The 16,298-nt window shown below is 41.6% G+C and overlaps 1 protein-coding gene across 10 annotated transcripts in view; it reads right to left on the reverse strand.

The window, feature by feature from the left end:
- Window positions 1-16,298, reverse strand: part of Col4a4 (collagen type IV alpha 4 chain) — a 128,821-nt gene that overhangs the window by 85,084 nt on the left and 27,439 nt on the right. For 9 of the 10 annotated variants that reach the window (XM_078018111.1, XM_040267926.2, XM_078018109.1 and 6 more), the window contains 4 exons: window positions 6,784-6,918; window positions 5,883-5,927; window positions 4,853-4,969; window positions 1,633-1,701 (listed from right to left, as the gene is read on the reverse strand). In XM_078018111.1, the coding sequence (XP_077874237.1) occupies window positions 1,633-1,701; window positions 4,853-4,969; window positions 5,883-5,927; window positions 6,784-6,918 (366 nt within the window). Of the gene's footprint in view, window positions 1-1,632; window positions 1,702-2,423; window positions 2,546-4,852; window positions 4,970-5,882; window positions 5,928-6,783; window positions 6,919-16,298 lie in introns of those variants that run through there. The other variant, XM_078018114.1, reaches the window with a different exon arrangement.

Here is a 16,298-nt window from a genome sequence, read left to right on the forward strand (position 1 = left end):
AAGAATATACATTTGTAGGAATGCACCCACCCATACTCATTTGCCTATCCATTCATCTGTTGATAGACACCTGGGCAACTTCCACTTTGGGGCAATTATGAAGAATGCTGCTGTGGATGCACTAATACCTGTTCCAGACTCTGCTTTCAGTCTTTTGGGTTATGTACCCCAGAAGCGAAATTGTTGGGTAATATAGGAACCCGGGTTTAATTTTTTCAGGAACTGCTCTATTGTTTTCCACAGCGGCTAAGCCATTTTACATTCCCACCAGCAATGACGAGGGGTCCAACTCTCTGGGTAGCTGCCAACACTGGTCATTTTTTTAATAATAGCCATCTGAATGGGTCAGAAGTGGATATGGACTTAAGAGCATGGTTTCTCAAAGGTATTTGATCCACAGACTGTTTTTATTTAGTTTCTGCTTAAGACAAGGAATTCTCTATACCTCCTCTCTTTCCACGTATAATTATCATCACAATTACAGAAAGATAATAATAATTTCCATAACTAATATCAGAAGTATGTTACAGTTTATAATATGCTGCAATTTGAATTGTTATAACAGGTCATCTTGATAATGCTGAGAGGAAAGCAGGGTAAATAATATTTTAATTTTCTTTCATAAGGAAGGGAAATGAGTGTCAAGGGATGACTTGATGTCACATGGTAACTAAGGGTCAGTTTGCTCCTTCCAACACACCACACTGGCATCTGGAATGACCCTGTTTTATAATGAAGTTTATTATGTTGTTTAAACATTAAGCAAAATCATAGTTCTTGCTGTTCATGTATGAATTGGGGCAGAGACTACAAATAAATACTGTGAGCTCTCAAAAAAGGATCAGCACTCTAGTGTGGCCACAGAACTTAGGGTCTAGTAGTAGTCTGGGATGAGTTTTAACTAATTGTTGTAGAACATTCTTCCTTTAGAGGGTATAACCATATGTCTTGAAAATGTACTATATTTTCTCTTGATCATCATTTTTTCTGACCTTCCTTTATTTATCCATGACGTCTTATATTACAGAGATGAGTTGGTCACTCAAGAGCTTATTTTGGAATGTTTGTACATCAGTGTGTCTGCTAAAAACACAGAAGCACTTAATTTATAAATGATAGTGCTAGAAGATTTCCATAATTCATAAGATCAATAGTGGTGACTTATTATACATGAGGACAAGTATCACTATTAGAATATTTTAATTATGAATAAATAAGTGGTCCTCAACAAGGGCTTATTTTCCTTCAGGGGACACTTGGTCATATCTGGAGATGCTACCTGCACCTAGTGGGTCGAGTCCAGAGGCCAGGCGAGCTGCTCAATATCCTACAATGCTCAGAAAAGCCCCCACAGCAAGTGATTACCTGGCCCCAAATGCCAACTTGAGAAATCTTGAAATAAATGTATCCTTGCAACTCTGAGATGAGGAGACACTGGAATTATATAACCATAGCAGCTAAGGCCATTGCCTTCACACAAGAAGCAAGGGGCCATCTAAGTATGTCAGGGCAATGATAAAAAATCAGTGCATCCAGTGACACTCCTCAGGAAATCCCTGTCCAAGTGTTTCCCACACAGCTCACTTCCTTAGAAGAAGAAAATTTTCCACCCACAATGATCATAATACTTACCTGAATACCTTTAATGATACCTAAAATGAACACTGAATCTCCTTTTTCTCCATATTCTCCAGGAAGGCCCTAGAAATAAAATATTCACTTAAGAGGAAAAAGAATATTACTATTTCAATATTTTCTTTTTTATATGAAATATTACTCACCAGTAAAATTGCCATTGGAGCAATTTCACTAGTGGAGATTTATCATCTTAATTATTATTATCATCCGAAAGTTTTCATATAGTTAGGGTCTGTTAAGGAATCTTCTAAGACAGAGTATTCACTAATATATAGTTATTTACTCATTATTCAGCAAGAAGATTGCATTTTCCTCACCATATAAAATATAGACATTATTCTTAAAAATATCCAATTCTGCAATTTTAATCTATGCATGAGAAAAAGTTAAAAAATGAAAGTATTGTTTTTTATCCATTTCAGTATTTGTATTTAAAATAGAGCTTATATTCTATATAAGACTAACCTTTCAAAACTATAGCATGTTCTTTTGGGAAGATTTTTGTATGTAGCTGCTATTGGCTTAGGGTGTTTTTTTTTAAAGTGAATGAAAAGCCTCAATGTATTTCCTTCAGAGGTTTTTCTATGTTAAATCTTAATATCCTATTTAATATCTTAATATATTTAAAGTTGGTTGCCTTATAAAAATTTTGCCTTCTTCATTCCAACTATTATGAAAAAAACATACAAATTTCAAATTTGACCTGACTTACAAGAGCACCAGGTTTTCTTCATATGGGAAATATTTAAGGGTTTTATAGTGACATCAAGAGTTTGAGGACTCACATGTGCCTATACAGAGCAATTGGCTTTATACAGGTCCAATCTGCATGAATTCAGTTCCATAGTTAACTAATACCAAGTCCTCCAACAACAGGGTCCAAACTTTAGTTCCCATCATAACTGAAATCAGTTGAATAACTGCAGAAAGACCAAACTTCCCTGCTAGCTCTTCAGTGCACAGGTCACTATAGGAATAAGAGACGTCAGTCATGATCACTGAAAGACGATGTCATTCTTTCAAAGCCTGTCTGTGATTGTTTCCTGCGTGTCTATCATTCAGAGCACACACACAGACACATAGATAGCAAAACACGGAGATGTGCTGTCTCTTATCTCCCAGCTCAAATGACATGTTACAAAGATGGGTCCATGAAGGAGGGAATCAGCCAGCAAAGACCAAATGAATGAAGAAAATGTCTACATTGAAAGTGACCTCCAAATGGAGCTGACCAGGAGAATGTGGACCCCACTGTTGTTGAAGGGACTCCACACACACAGCCTGAAGGCAGGGGGACAAACTCTGCAACATAAAGAGGAATGGGTTGTGATGGAAAGAATGAAGATATAACACAGGCAAAAGCTTCCCAGTAAAGGAACCCTGCGAGATGCCCCACCACGATGAAAACCAGTCCACACTTACAAAGGAGTATGACATTTTGCTAATGCATAGAAAACATGTTCATTTGGTTTCATAAATCATGCAACAAGAATACAAGCACAGTTCCAACTACTCTTGATAAGTGTTTAACAAAGAAATGAAACACCCTTTGATTCTCAATGTTTTAAATTATAGTATACTAGGTAAATAGTAGTTTTAATTTTTCATTTCTATTTTTATTAGTGACAGTAAGAGGAATTTTTAACACTAACAAAACATATGATTAAATGTCACAGGACAATAGTAAATTATCTCATGGGTCAATAAGGATGCTCTCTGTGGTGCTAGCTTGCATGGCCATTGTCACATTACCATGCAAAGCAAGGACTGACTGCCTCCAGAACAAGGGAGGGAAGGAAAGGAAGTTGATTTGCAAAGAGACCACAGTGCCACACTTCAGCACTACTGTCAGCACTACATGCTGGGTCAAAACTACAGCTTGGAACCCCTGCTGTCTTGGATGTGCGTGGCTCAGTGGAATAAGGTTTGGTCCAATTTGAAGAGCTTAAGAAATGTACATCCAACAGCCTGTGCTCGAATCTCCAAATGGCTGAGTGTGACAGCAAAAGGTGGCAGAGACTCTTCACAGTGAAAGATGGCTATGGCACCTATGTGCCACCACAAGAAAAATGTGAGCTTGGAATTTCCTTGGATTCTGTATTCAGATTAGTTCCACTGGGATGCAGAGCAAAAGAAAGATGCATGAAGAGAAAGTAGAAGACTCTGGTGGTGATTCTATGAAAATCTTTTAGAAGAAATTTGGTAAATAATATTTAATTAGGGAAGAGGAAAGGCTGCAAAATAGTCACAGAAAATAAATTTTGAAAGGTCAAATTATCTTGGATCTTTATTTAAGTGTGTTTGAGGCGGGGGGGGGAATAAATATAAAGAATAGAGGACAAATAACAGGTGGAGAGAAAGGGAATATGAAAGAATATCCTTGACTGAAGCTGTGTTTAAATAGAAGTCCACATTTTTAAAGAAAACTAAAGTCAAGAGCACCATAGTTGTCCTCGAGAGCTGACTATTGTCCAGTTTCTGGACTTCCATTCCCATCCCTTTCAAATTTATCTTCTTGCCCTACACAAGCTACAAGGAGAAAAGGTACATTTCCCAGATTTCTTTGCAGCTGGATGTGAGTTAAGTTCCACCCAGGAGATATGGAAAGCAGGAGTGAGGGAGAGATCCTTGTCTTGGTCAGCTGCTGCTGCCAAACAGAAAAGTAGAAACCTGTTTGCTGGTATCTGGACACAACGGTGAGAGACAGTGGATAGTGGACAAGCAGATTCCCGACTCTGGATCTCAGCTAAGCATGAGCCCTGGAATCAGTAGCCTGTGTTGGACTGAGTCCCACACCTCTAACTGGGATGATAAGTGCAAACTCCCTGTATTAAATCCTTTCTATTTGACATACCTAGATGGAAGTAAACCCTGAATGAAAAAATCTTGCTAATTGGCCTCTCTACTCCATTCTCCTTACTATCCAGCACCCAAAGACATCTTAATGAAACATCAATCAAATAAATTTGCTTCTTTCCTTAAAACTATTCAGTGTCTCCTCATGGAAAAGAAAATCTGGTTCCATCCACAGTCTATCAGTTCCCACTCATTCCAGTCCTGTCCACCTCTCTACCCCCACCCCAAGTTACCCTCATTTGTTCACTGTGCTCCAGGCACACTTGCCAGACTCTGTTTCCTGAACAAACCAAGCCTACTCCTACCATGGGATCTTTTCAGTTAAGTTTCCTATGAGGGTGAGCTATAGGTGTCTTACTGGGGGGCCTCCCAGGCCAGGAGCTCCTCTTTCTCCTGGAAACCCTGGATCACCTCTTGAGCCATTGTAGCCATTCAAGCCAGGTTTGCCTCTGGATCCAGGAGGCCCTGGGTGACCCTAAAAAACAAAATCATAATCATTTTTGCAAGAATACTATAACACAAAGTTTTATGCAACATGGATCTCAAATTATGGCAGTTGTGACTCTCGTTTTTATTTGTTTAATTTTGTGAAACTTCCTTTCCCACCTAAAAGTGCTGTGTGGCAGAGTGAAACTAAAAATAAAAAGTGTGGACCGAATGTGGTGGTGTATGCCTGTAAATCTAGCAGCTCGGTGGGAGGCCGAGGTAGAAAGATCACAAGTTCAAAGCCAGTCTCAGCAATTTAGAGAGGCACTAAGCAACTCAGTGAAACCCTGTCTCTAAATAAATTACAAAATAGGGATGGGGATGTGGCTCAGTGGTTGAGTGCCCCTGAGTTCAATCCCTGATACCCCCCCCCAAAATACAGTAAATAAAAATTAAAAAAAATGTGCAATATGTCAAACTTAAATTAATTTAGTTTGGCGTGTTCTGGAAGATTTTGGAGAAAACTTTGCTTGGAATTCTTAGAATCTAATGAATGAATTGCAAAGGCCCCCAAATATCTCTTCATTCTTTCATCTGATTTTCATGTTAGAGATGAGAGTCTTAAGCCCATTTTTCAATCTTAAGACTCAACAGAAAATAAAACATCTATTATGAGCAATACGTTTATTTCAGAACACTGCACTTGATACTGCAAGTGCATCTAGTTCCCATCTTGAATGGTTTTACCTTATCTCTTTGAAAAGTTTTCCCTCCACAGAAAACATTTTGGTTTTAGAATTATTGCATAAAATTAAAATGTAAGCACCCTTCCCTGCACCAAGATGACAAAATAAAAGCCAATTTGTCCAATATATATGCTTTTTGAACATGTGACCTCAAAGGTTCTAATTAATGTTTCTTCCTTCTTTGAAAAATAATGGAGAAAATTTAGTGATACTTACAGGTACACCATCCAAACCTGGAAATCCAGGAACACCAGTTGGACCCTAAAAATCCCAGAAAACAAAACAGATTTTAAAATTACTAAATTCTTAGATTAACAATTTGACTTACAACAATTTGAATAACTGATGATGCATTAAAACACACTTAATGGTCATTGCTTTTATATTGATGAGTTTAATCTTTGGGGAAGGGGGAGGTGAGGATGAGCTGGGTATTGAACTCAGGGCCTCATGTACAGTGGGCAAGTGCTCTACCACTGAGCCACACCCCTAGTCCTAGGCTCCTGAGTTTAAGCACCAATGATCAAGAGTGTTTTGGTGAATACTTAGGAGGGCAATTTGCAGTGCCAATTCAAATATAGCATTCAACATGCTAAGTCAGAAATTTAACTTCTCACAATCTATCCTGGAGTAACAAACTCTTCAATGTGAACAGCAATATGTGGGGTTACTTTTGCACACTGGGACTAAACAAAGCTGGGGTAGAAACTCAGATGCTCATTAGCAGGAAATAAAATACAGTCTTATTCACACTATGGTGTCTGATACCATATTATTAAAGGAATACATTCAATTTATATCAATTAATATAGAAAAATCTTTAAGACATATTGTTGAGTGAAAAAGGAAGAGTTTAGCATGGATACACGACATTATGTTATTTAGGTTTTTGCCAACCCCCTAAACAACGCAACTCCTAAGTGTCACCCACTTCGGGGGTTTAAATGTATAGAGAAAGGTCTAGCTGGGCCTGCTCCTCTGGAGTGGGGAGTTGGGATGAGGATTGGTGTGGCAGAGGAATTCAGACTTGGTTTATCACAAGATGTGAGTACGTACTGCTTGCGATCATAAAAACCTAGCAGAGCATGTACTGGTGAGAGGGAAATGTGAGTCTTACCTTATCTCCTTTCTCCCCTGCTGCTCCTGGAAGGCCAACGTCACCTCTCAGTCCTTTCTCTCCTGGAATCCCAATGGGCCCAGGGGGCCCCAAGGGCCCTATTGGACCCTGTGGCCCTAGTGGTCCTGGTTGACCCTGAGAAGGAAGGGGGCATGGCGTGATTTTTATGTCATGTCTTCTAACACAAATAGAGAGTCCCTCAGGTCCGTGGAAGGCTAGAAAGTTAAAAGTTTGAGCAAGTTCTGATAATAGAAACCCAAGTGTTTAATCCAACCGTAAGAAACCAAACCGTTGCCTTTCTCAATCTGAACTCAAGCGGAATGATAATTTTGCAATATTACCTGTGTGTGTGTGTGTGTGTGTGTGTGTGTGCAAGCATGTGTGTGTCAACATATGTAGGCTGATGGTGGTTCTTATACTATTTTAATTCCTTCGATTGCATTTATAGATTCCCCAGCTGTTAATGAAACATAGAAATAAAATTACCAGACTTATCACCTCGGTGTGAGTGCCATGCAGGTGGGAGGAGAACCACCACATCTTTTACTTACTTCAGATGTGCTTCTGATGATTTGAGGTCTCAGGACTATTATCTGATGTGAGATGAAGGGATGCTTCATCATGAGCCATCACAACACAGGTCACCCACACGTGAAGACCTGGCTATGTGACCCCAGGCATGGTGGTCTCCAGTGAGTCCCCTGGAGGGCAGCTTCGAAGCACAAGTTGTACCTCCAGAGTTTGAGTGCACTCTTGGTGTTCATTTGAAGTCAGGCTGTGATTTTTTTGTGCTTCTTAAAAAGTTTTCCAAAGATTTTCAAGAAGAATCATTTTATATGCCCATGTCCCCAAACTCAACCTGGGTAAGTATTCAACAAGTAAGTCTGAATTGATTTGTGGACAGAAAAGTTTGAGGGATTTCAGGAGATATCTGCTCAGATCAGCTCTCTAAAACTTCTAGGGCACATACAGGGCTGCCGTAGGTGTGTGGGGCCCTGAACAACATGTTTCCTGAAGAGTCTCATCTTCATGAACTGTGAGTCACCCATAATTAGTGTACCAGCCCCATCCATTCTGGCTACCGACCTCACGTGATTCTGCGAAAGAAATAACACATGCTGGTAATTGGGAGTGTCCTGATAACCAGCCTCTCTCCTGAACTAGGGAGCCCCCCAACCAGTCCGTAAGTATGAATGCTGGGCACTTCATGGTCAGCCCCACACTGGAGAGCACCCTCATGGAAATCAGTGGTAACAGACCTGCTGGGGCTTGGCCCACACTGCTGCTGGCCTTGGCAGAGTGTGTGTGAGTTGGGGGGGGGTACTGAGGCATGGGGCAGGAGTCCTGTAACAATAACAAAGGAATATTCACCACTAAGTTATTTGTAAAGTCAGGAAAAATGGGAAATCCTGTGAAATCCACCCACCAGAGACTGAATGAATAAATTATAATACTTTCATAGAGTAGGTTGCCACAGCCTTCCCACAGCTCCATGCAGTGTGGAACACACATCTCAGTTACCCTGCCAGGATTAGGGAGCTGGGGGTTAACCTGAGGACCACTGGTGGTGGGTAGGAGTGCCTGTGGGCTTTTGGGGCTTTGAAAAAGAGCTCCCAGACAGAAAGATGCAGGGTGGGTGCTAAAGTCTGCTACAGCAGGAGCACTGAAGCCGTGGTCTAAGAAGAGTGTCTAGGGCACTGATGGCGTTTGTAGGCAGTCATTAAAGAAAGCAAAGCAGATCTGTCTGGGCTGACATAGAGCATCCTCATGATGCTCATGAAGAGGAAACAGAGTGATTGTGGGTCTGGGCTTTGCAGTCAGCCCCTGTGCACTTACTAGTTGTGTGATCTTAAGTACATTTCTTAGCCTCTCTGATCCTCAGCATCTTCATCTGTCAATGGCTTATGTCATAAGAATAAAGCATGCAATGTTGCTTAACATAGCACCTATCATAATCGATGCTGTTATCATCAGGATTATTATTATAAATGGTTCATTGTTAAGTGAGAGAACACACCATAGAATCGCATGTCATATGACCCCAACTGTAGAGAAACAAAACAAAAGGAGAGGTGTTCTCCCTAAATACGCGTTTATAAATGAAGGTTTCCAGAGGCATTTTCAAAAAATGGCATGAGAGAGAAATGGAAGCCAGGGCAGCAGCTTCACAATCCAAGGTCAGTAAATGTGACCTTTACAATAAATACCAGTTACATTTCCCTATTGCCATTAAGTCACGGACCCAACAAACATTATTGATATTCTCTAACTCCCCCCTCAGCTTCACATGTACTTTCCCTTTTCTTGATGGTTTCTCGCCCTCATCACAATGGCTACTATTTATTATTTACGAAAATTCTAAAAGCCTAGAATTTTATTTTATTCATTTTTAATTTGTGTGTGTGTGTGTGAGTGTGTGAGTGTGTGTGTGTGTGTGTGTGTGTGTGTGTGTGTGTGTGTGTGTGTATGTGTCAGGGCTCATGTTGCCCAGGCTGGTGTCAAAATCCTGGACCTGCGAGTAACTACAGGCACACACCATGGCACCCAGTTTAAAGTTCAGAATTTTAAGAGAAGCTGAAATATATTTAAATACATGTTACAAAAAAAGACACCATTAAAATATGAACAATAATTATATGGGCACAAACCATTTGGGGGCATGGTGAGGGCAGATTAATTTAAATGGGTATCACATAAATTCTAAATTACAATCTGAAAGTAAGAATTACGGTGACTTCATATGACCTTTTCAATGCATGTGAACTAATTTTACTTCTAAGATTAATCTCACTTCTCTGTAAGATTAATTAACATATGTTGAAAAGCTCCCATTTTTTTCTAAGTATAAGGGTCAGGAAATAACTGCTTTTTCATTAAGTTTAAGAATTACCTTTTTATCTTGCATATAATTTATACATAAACTCCCCAATCATCTTCTGTGAATAAGGTATGTTACAATAATGTATTATTTAGAAACATAATCAAGCACACACTTGAATACAACAGGGTAACTGAGACAGAGACAACCGATTAACTGCCTATAAATCTCTTTAATGTGTTTCATTTTAGACTTGCAATTCTGAATCCAATGAGCTAATGGAAACTTGCAGAGGAAAAAGAAGATGGGAAGCGTTTAACTTAGTGTTGAGAGTGACAAAACTCCACTTAATGAAGCACAGAAATGCATCCTGATTTGAGGAAAACAAAAACACTTTGAAAGAAAAGGAAACCAAGACAGGTTATCTGCATTACTGTGGACAACCATCCCTTCCTCTCTTCCCTCTTTCTCCCCACTTGCCACACAGACCTCCTGGCCATTTCTGAACTAGCTTTGTTGTTTCACAGTTTTTGTGCATGCTGTCCCATCCCAGGCTGCCCCCGTCCCTGGCCCTGCTGTCTCTCTGGAAAGATTTCTCTGATCTCTTGCCCCTGCCCTTGAGAAGTGGATGCCCCTAAGATGCTAAGTCTTAAGCCCTCTCACCAGCTCCTATGATCCTGTCTTGATCTGTGCGTCCCTCCCAACCCCATACTACTGGACCATGAACTCCTAGAGCACAGAGCCTAGGTGCCCAAGATCATGATGGTAAGGAAGGCAGATAGATGTATCAGTAAGCTCTCTGTTACTACACGAACACCTGAGGCAGATTATCTGTAAAGCAAAGAGGCTGGTTTTGGCTCATGGTTCTGGAAGTACAAAGTCCAAACAACATGACACAGTCTCTGGTAAGGACCTCTTGGGCTATGTCATATCACGGTGAGGGTGTGTGATTCCTCTCTTCCTCCTTATTAACACCCTAAGATTCAATCATTGGGACTCCACCCTAATAACCTAATCTAACCTAATCACATCCCAGAGACCTCACCTTTAAACACCATGGTAGGTCTGAGTTTCCACTCTCTCAATGCAATTAACATCTGACTTTGGGGATTAAACTCCCGAATGAGTTTGGAAATAGAAACCATCTTCAAACTGTAACAGCAGAGAATAATAAAATGCTTAATAAAATATGAAGGTGAGCCCTGCCTGACCCCAAGGAAAGAACTGTGTAAAAGCTTCCTTATGACTCTGAACATTGGCTTATGGCTGTTTTGCAAAACGGTGAGAATCCCATATCACCGTGCGAGGGGTACAACTGCACAGGTTGAGGAGCCGTGCTGAGCACGGTGGTGCTGGAGTCTATTGTTGAGGCATAACCTGGAAGCCACTGTGCTTCCACCACAGCCTCGTTCAACAGCACGTGCAGCCTCTGCTTGGCAAGTGGAAGAACTAACGTAATACACTGAGCGCCTGCTTTCTGAAGCCTGGAAAGACTTTGTGATGTTGCGTTCAGCATTGTTTTTCGTATTGTTTGTTAGGTATTTTGTTATATGATAAATTTTTTAAAGAAATGCATTAAGCCTTGGATAACAGTACTAAAACTGTCAGAAATCTGCTCAGGAATATTTCCGAAACACGAATCTTTGAGAGAGTAGTTTGTTAGTTCAGCCAATTGGAGTTAATAATTTATCCACAGCAATGTAGAGAGTAATTCTATTTTTGTTACATTGTTTCATATAAAAAAGAGGCCATTTACTATGCTTACAAGTAAGTATTTAGGATGACTTATTTATAAGGCAATATACTTATTTATAAGGTTATATTGGTGAATAGGCACCAATAACAGGTCCACAAGGACATTTTTATAACTGAAGAATCCTTAATCACAGGAATTTTGCAACATTTTAAAAAAATCTTTTTAAAAGAAATATTGCATCCACTTCTAAACCTTCCACCTGAAAACAGTAACATGGCATGAAACTGTTGGTGTCCTCGTCTTAGTGTGGCAAGAAGCAAAGCTGCCCACAGAAGGACCTTCTTCCAGCATCCCATCCCTGATTTGTTCTTAGGTTGTTGGTGGTTTTCCATTTGCTTTTCTTTTCTTTTCTTTCCTTTTTTTTTTTTTTTTTTTTTTTGCTACTGTGTGCACAGATCGTCTCTGTGGTTTGTGACTTTCCATGTGACAAGGCGAAGTCACTGAATTCAGAAACGGCAATCGGCTTGACAGCTGAGAAATGTTGGCATGCTGTATGAAGCCACTAGGTCGTCTCAAAGGTGGACCTGGTGTGGTCAGACCCCATATCTGTGCCTCGTACCATGGCAGAGGGCCTGGGCCAGCTGTACAAATAAAGGATGAAGGAGATCAAAGCAGACAGAAACCACATTCCACCCTGCCCACGCAGGCCAGGGCATTCCGTTAGGATTTTGTCCCTGGTTCATGGTCTAAGTAAGGAACATCTCTTAAGAGGGGCTAAGATCAAATAGCTTATATTACACAAGTTAGTATTGGAGACCAAAAGATGAAAAAAAAACCACATAATACTTAAAAAATTAATCTTCAAATCAGTACGAGGATTGGGGAAATAGCAACAAATAGACAACTAAAAATATGTGCTCCTACACGCTCCTTCTTCATGCTCTTTCCCAGCCAGGAGTCGAGTTGATATCACCTGGCGTGAAGGCATGCATGCATGAATGAATGAACGAACAAATAAGTAGAAAAGCTGCTTTTTTCCAAACCCTCCTTGGACTCTAAGACCATGACATTCACTATCAGAAGTGTCACAAAAAGGACAGGAATTTATTTATTAAAATTAGTTATACGCTCATCACCCTAAGCATTTAGTCAACCAGCCACACTGACAAGTGTGGATTATTAGCCTCTGTAAAGGACAGAGCCCACCCTGGAGACATCAGACATTCAAACTCAGGTACTGGTATCTTGAATCTACACCAGGACTGGTCAGTCTCTCTCCAAAGATTCTCCTCTTCCCACTAAATCACTAAATCCTTCCACTGAATCACACATGGTGCCTACAGTGACATTTCAATCCCCAGCTGCCTGAATTAAATATAAAATTAAGAACTATATATGTTTATCTGAATATACTCTATTTTCCTTTATGAAGTTTCCTTAGGAAACAATATTATCAATCAAATTGATTCAAGATCTCTATTTTTGTGATCCTCAAATGTAGTTTTCCAGTTCCTCCATTGATTTTTGACTTTCCTAGATTTGTTTTCAGATCTTCTTCGGCTCTGAATTCACACTCGCCTCGCGTGTCAGAGTGGAGCTCACTCCTGCTCTTCCCCCACGCCTGTAGATGCAGACTCTCTTCTTTCCAGCAGGGTGGAAGATTTTGGCTCACTCCCTTTCCCTCATTCTCCATGATTCTCCCTGACCACATCTGCCACATCTTGTCTTGAACTAATGTCACAGGGCTGTGTCACCTGTATCCCCCTGGGGATTCCCTGGGTCCTCTCCAGCACAGGTTACCCCAGCACAACCTCCCTCCATTCCTGGACCTGTCTTCCACCCACACAGCTGCCATCTCATGTTGTCTTCCCTTCCTTTATGTTATTGGGCTCACCCATACTTCTTCCCCTCCACCACCCACTGACCCAGCCCACTGACCCCTGTGATTTCCATGTGTGCACACTCATACACACCCTCTGCCCTCTGCTTTAATTGTACTTGTTGGCTGGGACAACAGTAACCCATCTTCACCTGTAGCTTAAATACCACCTGTTCCCACCAAAAACATGACAGTGATCATAGTAAAAGTTACAGCTGCTTCCATGAGCTAGCACTGGCTCTGTCCTAGACACCTGCACAGCCAGCGCTCTGCCATCTCCTTGGGGAATCTTGGCATCCTCACTCCCGAAGGAGGAAGTCGAGTCTCAGAGAGATGTGACAGATAACAGGAGACCAGGTGGCCCCACACAAGGAAGCAGAGATTCAAACCCAGATCTTCAGACCTCAAGGTTTCTGCCTCACTTTCTACCCCAGGTTTCATTAATCCTTCCTCCAAACTCTCCTGTCCACCCTAAAATAATGAACACCTGAATAGACTCCTTTCCTGATTTTCACTATTATTTGGTGCAGATTGCTTAGTATCTGCTTAAGTTGATGTCCCAGCCCTTTGGCAACTGTCTTTCGTAACTGCAACTTTTAAACATGTATTTTCAGATTGATTAATTGAATAATATTTCTATATCAAAATTCACAAAGTAACATTTTAGTGTATCTCTTTTTTTTATGCTGCCCTAATTGTGTTATTCCCATATTTAATGCTTAATTGTAATTCGATAAGTAGGCCACTAGGTGTCACTACAACATCGCGTAAATCCTCAAACAGGCCTCAACAAGTCCCTTGGAGAATGGCCCCAGGGTCCTCCTCTATTGCTGGAGATGAGAAACAGCTGTAAAAATTAACAATGAAAAGGTGTTACTTTAAGGGTAGATTGTCCGAGGAGACCAAACTGCACCTGAAGAATATTTTCTCTTCACCTTAAGTTGACCTTACTTGGTAACAAGGGGCTCAGGGTAAATTCATCACTTTAGCCTGGAATAACCTCTAGGGATCTTTATCTGTGTTTTTAGAAAATAGCATGGCACAGGGGGGAAGAACCCTGCACTGAGAACCAAAGACACAGCTTTGCCACTGAATAGTAAGGTCGCTCTTTAGACAGGTGCCTGATGAATTATTTTCCATTTTGAAACACAGTGGGAGCAATAGCCTGGCATTGTGCACCTGCCACGGGAACCAAATTAGGCGTCTGGAGCTCGTGTGGTAAGCTCCTGCTGAGAAATACCCAGCTGAATCTCCTTTCTCCAACCTGTTCTCTGCCCCTTGCCCATACCCCTTGTTTTTCTCCTACCTGCTTCTCCTGTGCCATTCCCCTTACTCGATGGTTACGGGGCTCCACCTGGAGCTCCTCAGAGATACCTGGCCTTTTCTCCCTTTCTTTTGGGAAAATTCACCCATTCCCATGGGATCTACTGCATCCAAAGCCAAACAATCTGTCCAACCCCCTCCCTAGTCCAGACCTCTTACTGAGTACCAGCTACACATGCAACTGACCTCAGGCTCCGCATGTCCAAAACTGGACTTGGGATCACCCTTCAAATGTGCTCCCCAGTCAAATACCACTGTCCACACAAGTGTTAGCACCTCTACCAGGGGGTCTTGCTAACTTATTACAAAAGCCACAGGAACTAATATAAGGCTTCCTCCAGGCAGTGGCTGGGTGACCTCTAATTCCATGCATTGATTAACCCCCATGTCCTTGTGCTCTGCCACCCCACATTCATACTGCCATGCAAAGCCAAGTCACAGCACCACATGGTCCACCTGGGAAGGCAGTGAGCACCTTTGTCTCTTCTTTTTCCATGAGGCCCACCATGCACCCAGCACAGGGCCTATCACTCATCAGGCACCTGGAAGCAAGCTGGAACAAAAATCTTGTCTGCCTCTACTACTGGGCTCTGAGTTGCATGCCACAGGGACTTTCTTCTTTATCACAAAGGACCCATGTCCTCAGCTGATGCCTGCAACATGGGGAGTGTTCAGTGGTTATTGCTGAATGAATGGAAACGTATTCTTGGTTAATTGCAGTGATGGGTGTATGGTGGAGAAAGGAAAAGCTAAGCACATTGGGGACAGCTGTTTCCATGAGAATTTCTTGGCAAATTATTGAAAATGAGGTTGAAAGAAGAAACTTGCTTGTCTTTCTTACGTCCCTTATGATTCTGTATTTTCTGTAATTTCGTCAGATGCTACCCTGGCACTAGAGAGGAATTGTTAAACTTATTGATTCCAATTTTCCTACATGGAATAGTTCCCTGAAAATGGGCCAGACTTTCAGGTGCACCTGTATCGCTTGCCCTTATCTTGCACCAATAGCACGGCCACTTCCAAGTGGTCCTGACATGTTCCTCTTGAGTTCAGCATGGCCCCTACATTTGCTGGGCCCTGCACCTGGCCTGGCCTGGGTTCGTGCTGGGCCACCCAACTGGGCAGTCATCACTGTGGACTTGAATTCCAACGAGAAGACCTGCTGTAAACCATGGGCAGCTGAATGAGGTGGCTGGCCTGGGCAGATGTGCAGCCACTTCAGGCCCAAGCTGCAACTAAGGTTCCCAGGGGAGGTCTCCTTATATTAGTTCTACCTGTGCAATTGGTCCAGTGGAAAATGCATGATGCATTCTAGAGTGTAGGAAGTAAAAACAAGTTTGTTCCCCTTTCGCACACAGATGCTGGATGTCAAGAGCATCTCATCAGCACACTGAGCCTGATGTTAGTTGGAGTTATTCTTCCATAGAGATATCACCTACTGCTGCTGCTTCAAACACTATTGTTGCTAGTAGAGCAAACAGTAGAAAATGACAGACAAGGATCCCTCCTTTATCCCCAGGTACGAGAAATACTTTCTCAAGCATCTATAGAGGAAATCCTACAGCTGAAGATTATTCCTTTAACTTTTTCAAGTGTTCCACTGTTCAGAAATCATGATAGTAGCCAGGCATGGTGGCGCAAGCCTGTAATCCTAGCAACTCAAAAGGCTGAAGCAGGAGGATCACAACCTAGTAAGGCCCTGACTCAAAAAACAAAAAGTAAAAAAGGCCGGGGATGTAGTTCAGTGGAGGAGCACTTGCCTAGTATGTGATAAGTCCTGGGTTTGATCCCCAGTACTG

The sequence above is a fragment of the Ictidomys tridecemlineatus genome, chromosome 7 (assembly GCF_052094955.1).
Source record: "Ictidomys tridecemlineatus isolate mIctTri1 chromosome 7, mIctTri1.hap1, whole genome shotgun sequence".
Classification (NCBI taxonomy): domain Eukaryota; kingdom Metazoa; phylum Chordata; class Mammalia; order Rodentia; family Sciuridae; genus Ictidomys; species Ictidomys tridecemlineatus.